The sequence below is a fragment of the Geospiza fortis genome, unplaced genomic scaffold (genome assembly GCF_000277835.1).
Source record: "Geospiza fortis unplaced genomic scaffold, GeoFor_1.0 scaffold658, whole genome shotgun sequence".
NCBI classification, from domain to species: Eukaryota; Metazoa; Chordata; class Aves; order Passeriformes; family Thraupidae; genus Geospiza; species Geospiza fortis.
The window spans coordinates 233,268-236,620 of record NW_005054674.1 but is presented as its reverse complement, the minus strand read 5'-3'; the positions used below and the strand labels follow the sequence as shown (position 1 = coordinate 236,620).

Sequence of the window (3,353 nt, the reverse complement as noted above, 5' to 3'; positions counted from 1 at the left end):
GACTGCAGCACCGCCCAGCCGGCCCCGGTTAATGATTGACGCCACAGGTCCGGTTCACCGCCCGGCCCGGCCGCCGCTGCTCGGCGATAGGGCAGGATTCCCTCGCTACGCGAGACACACCTCCCCCCTCTGCCCGGACAGAGGCCTGGATCCTCCCGCCACCCGAGGACTTCTCCTCCGCGCTCAGAGGGGTGGTGGGGCCAGCCCCACAGCGGGATGACAAAAGATGGGGGACACGCGTGACCCTGCAGAAGGATCCTTTAATAGCCATGGGGGACATACAGGGCAGCTCGGCGCGGGGCAGGGGGAGCTGAACTCCACGCCCCATGCCAGACCCGTGCGGTAAAAGGGGCAGCAGCATTTGCACATTGATAGGGGGGCACGGGCAGCCCCGCAGTGACGCACTTGCCTTTAAATATGGGGAGTCTCGGGGGAGCAGTAGTGTTTCTACACTATGTACAGCCTTGTGCTTCTGGGGGGGCTCAGCCCCTCTGTTCCATCGCAGCCCTTTGAGAAAGCCCCCACTGTGGGGGGTCCCAGCTCTCACACAGTGCTGTCCCCCAGCCCCGGGAGGGGGGCGAGGATGGCTCAGTTATTCTCGAAGAGAGAGAGGAGGTCATCGTTGCTGCTGCTGGGGAGGTCAGGGGGCCCCAGGTAGGAGAGCAGCTCGTCAGGATTCGTCAGCTCGGGCAGGAGCTAGGGGCGGCAGTGTGTGATGATTGGCTCCCCGCTGCTTCTGCCCACCCCCCTGCAGCAGCTGGGGTCCCGAGCCACGAGGTCGGCGGTGTGGGCCGGGGCTCCCAGGGGTGGCCGTACCCCTGCGCCCCGGGAGTGCAGCGTGGAGCTGGGCTGGCTGCCCGAGGGAGCGCTGTGCAGCCCTGTCTGCACGGGGGGGTGGGACGGCTCCATTCGTCCCGCTGGGGGAAGCTGGGGAGTGCGGGGAAAAAGCATGAGACCCTCCCTCCCCTGGGACCCCCCAGCCCCCCCAGAGTGAGACATGAGAGCTTGGGGGGAGTCCCTCCACCTCCAGCCCAGCTGACCTGTGCAGGCAGAGGGGGCACAGGAGGCTTCTCAGGGCCCAGAAGGCTGCCTGGGATGTTGGGCTGGTAGGAGATGGAGGAGGGGCCTGGTGTGAAGTCACTCAGCGTTGAGGGGCCAGGGACACCAGGGGCAGCAAAAGGCTCTGGGAAGCCCCCAGGACCCAGAAAGCTGGAACCTGTGAGAGGAAATGGGGCAATTGGGGGACACACACACAGGGATGGGGTTCAGTCCTGTCCCCCATGGGTCCCCCCCGTACCCGGGGTGCCGTAGTCAGTGGCAGCCCCCACTGGAGGTTGTGACAATGCTGGGAAGGGCACAGAGCCAGGCCCCAGGGCCGCAATCATCTCCATGATGTTGGGCAGCACCATGTGTGCAGGACTGAGTGTCCGGCACCGTTTCAGTGCTGGCCCCTCCGGCTCCTCCTTGATGTGGACGTCAGGTTTGATAGGGACGGGTTTCCAGCTGCAGGTTGGGTCGATGGTGATCTCCTCATGCTCTGAACTGGGGGCAGCAGGAGCACAGGAGAGGTGAGGCTGGGGGCACTGGCTGCACAGCCCCCCAGGGGTGGCACAGGACCAGGCATGGATGGACAGACAGACAAAGGGAAGGGACTTACTTCTGGATGTAGATCAGGATGCCCAGCATGTACTGGTCAACCTCCAGCCCCTCCAGCAGGGCTGTCTTACTGCAGGCAGAGAGAGAACAGAGTGAGGTATGGGAACCCCCACCAGACAGGAACCTCCCCCTAAGGCAAGAACTGTTCCTCTCCCAGGGCAGGAAATAGATCCCCCACAGGTAGTGAAACACACACCCATTCCCTGCAGGCAGGGACAACAGGGCATGGCCCCATTGCAGACCCCACTCACTTGCAGACAGGACACCGCCATGTCCCCCTCTCGCAGTTGAGCTGCAGGTATGACTCCAGGTCAAAGCACTGTGGGGAGAGTAGCAGTTGAGATGGAAGAGGCAGGATACTGGATACAGCACCCTGTCATCACCACGCCCTACCTGTATGTGCCGGCAGTCATGACCCCTGGCTGGAAGCTGGATCCTCCGGAAGGTGATAGGGCACTTGAGGGACACCTTGATGGCCGTCTGCTCCACGCCGTCCTCACCATTGGGCCCTGGTGTCCCTGGGATGGTCCCACTGCTGAAGTTGCGCTTGACTGGGAAGGTGAGGGTGAGGGGCACCAAGGGTCAGAACCAGGACCCTGGGATGGGGGTGGCAACACTGCAGCATCACCCCCATCCTGCTGTGGCCTCCCTGCCACAGTGCATCCTGCTAAGCCCCAGGTGCTCACTTTTGGTGATGCAGTGCTCAGCGGGGAGCAGGCGCTTCTTGATGAGCCCCTGCAGCACCGAGCGCACCGAGGGCCGGTGCACCAGCTGCAGGACGAACAGGTGGGACTGTGGAGAGACGGGAGGCTGAGCTGCGGCCCCAGCCACCACCCTCCCTCTGCTGGTACCCTCCTGGTGACTCACACAGCAGCAGGCGGTGACAGTGATCTGGATAGTGTTTCTGCCGGGCTGGCAGACGTGCTTCAGGTAGAGTGGCTTGTGGGAGGTCTTGTTGTCACCACGCTCGATGGTGAGCGGCGTGGCGTTGACGCTCACCTGCACGGAGGCCGGCCAGTTGGTGTTCATCTGCCGGTCCTCGTGGTGGTAGCACTTGAACTGCAGCTCCAGGTCAGGCCTGGGGACAGGCAGGGTGTGGGCAGGGGGTGTGTCACCACACCATGCTGCTCTGAGCCACGCAGAACCATGCAGTGCTAAGCCATTGCATGTTACACTGAGTCATATGGCACTGTGACAAACCCCAACAGCAGCACAGCACAGCACTGTGCCAGGCCACACCACATCCCACCGTGCTGTGCCATGCCAAGCCATGCCCCAAAGCACCAGGCTGTGCCACAACATGCCAAACACCATGACACCACGTTGAACCACGGCAGTACAGCTATGCCAAATCACACTTCACACCGTGATGCAGGACAGCGCCGTGCCCAGCCATACCAGGCCACACACCCCCGTGCCACACGGCACACGCAGTGCCCAACTGTGCTGCCAGCATAGCCCCACTCCACAGCACACGGTGCCATAGAGCACCCCCCGAGCAGCACTGTGTGACACTCCAGAAGATGCCCCCCAGCATCCCCACCTCATCATGAGGGTCTTGTAGACAGAGTCACGGAGCTGGAAGACGTGGTTGCTGACAGCCAGGTTGTGCTGCAGGCGGAAGGGCTCCAACACCACGCCGTCCCGCACCGGGAAGGTCAACCGCAACTCCTCGCCGGGGGCCGGCCCTGCGGGAC

The 3,353-nt window shown here is 63.3% G+C and overlaps 1 protein-coding gene across 1 annotated transcript in view; it reads right to left on the bottom strand.

The window, feature by feature from the left end:
* Window positions 1–240: 240 nt before the first annotated feature.
* ZMIZ2 (zinc finger MIZ-type containing 2) overlaps window positions 241–3,353 on the bottom strand; it is a 5,440-nt gene continuing 2,327 nt past the window's right edge. The window contains 9 exon segments of the mRNA XM_031065073.1: window positions 241–927; window positions 1,041–1,216; window positions 1,298–1,542; window positions 1,658–1,726; window positions 1,908–1,975; window positions 2,050–2,207; window positions 2,343–2,448; window positions 2,524–2,734; window positions 3,200–3,344. Of these exon segments, the coding sequence (XP_030920933.1) occupies window positions 589–927; window positions 1,041–1,216; window positions 1,298–1,542; window positions 1,658–1,726; window positions 1,908–1,975; window positions 2,050–2,207; window positions 2,343–2,448; window positions 2,524–2,734; window positions 3,200–3,344 (1,517 nt within the window). The 3' untranslated portion in view covers window positions 241–588.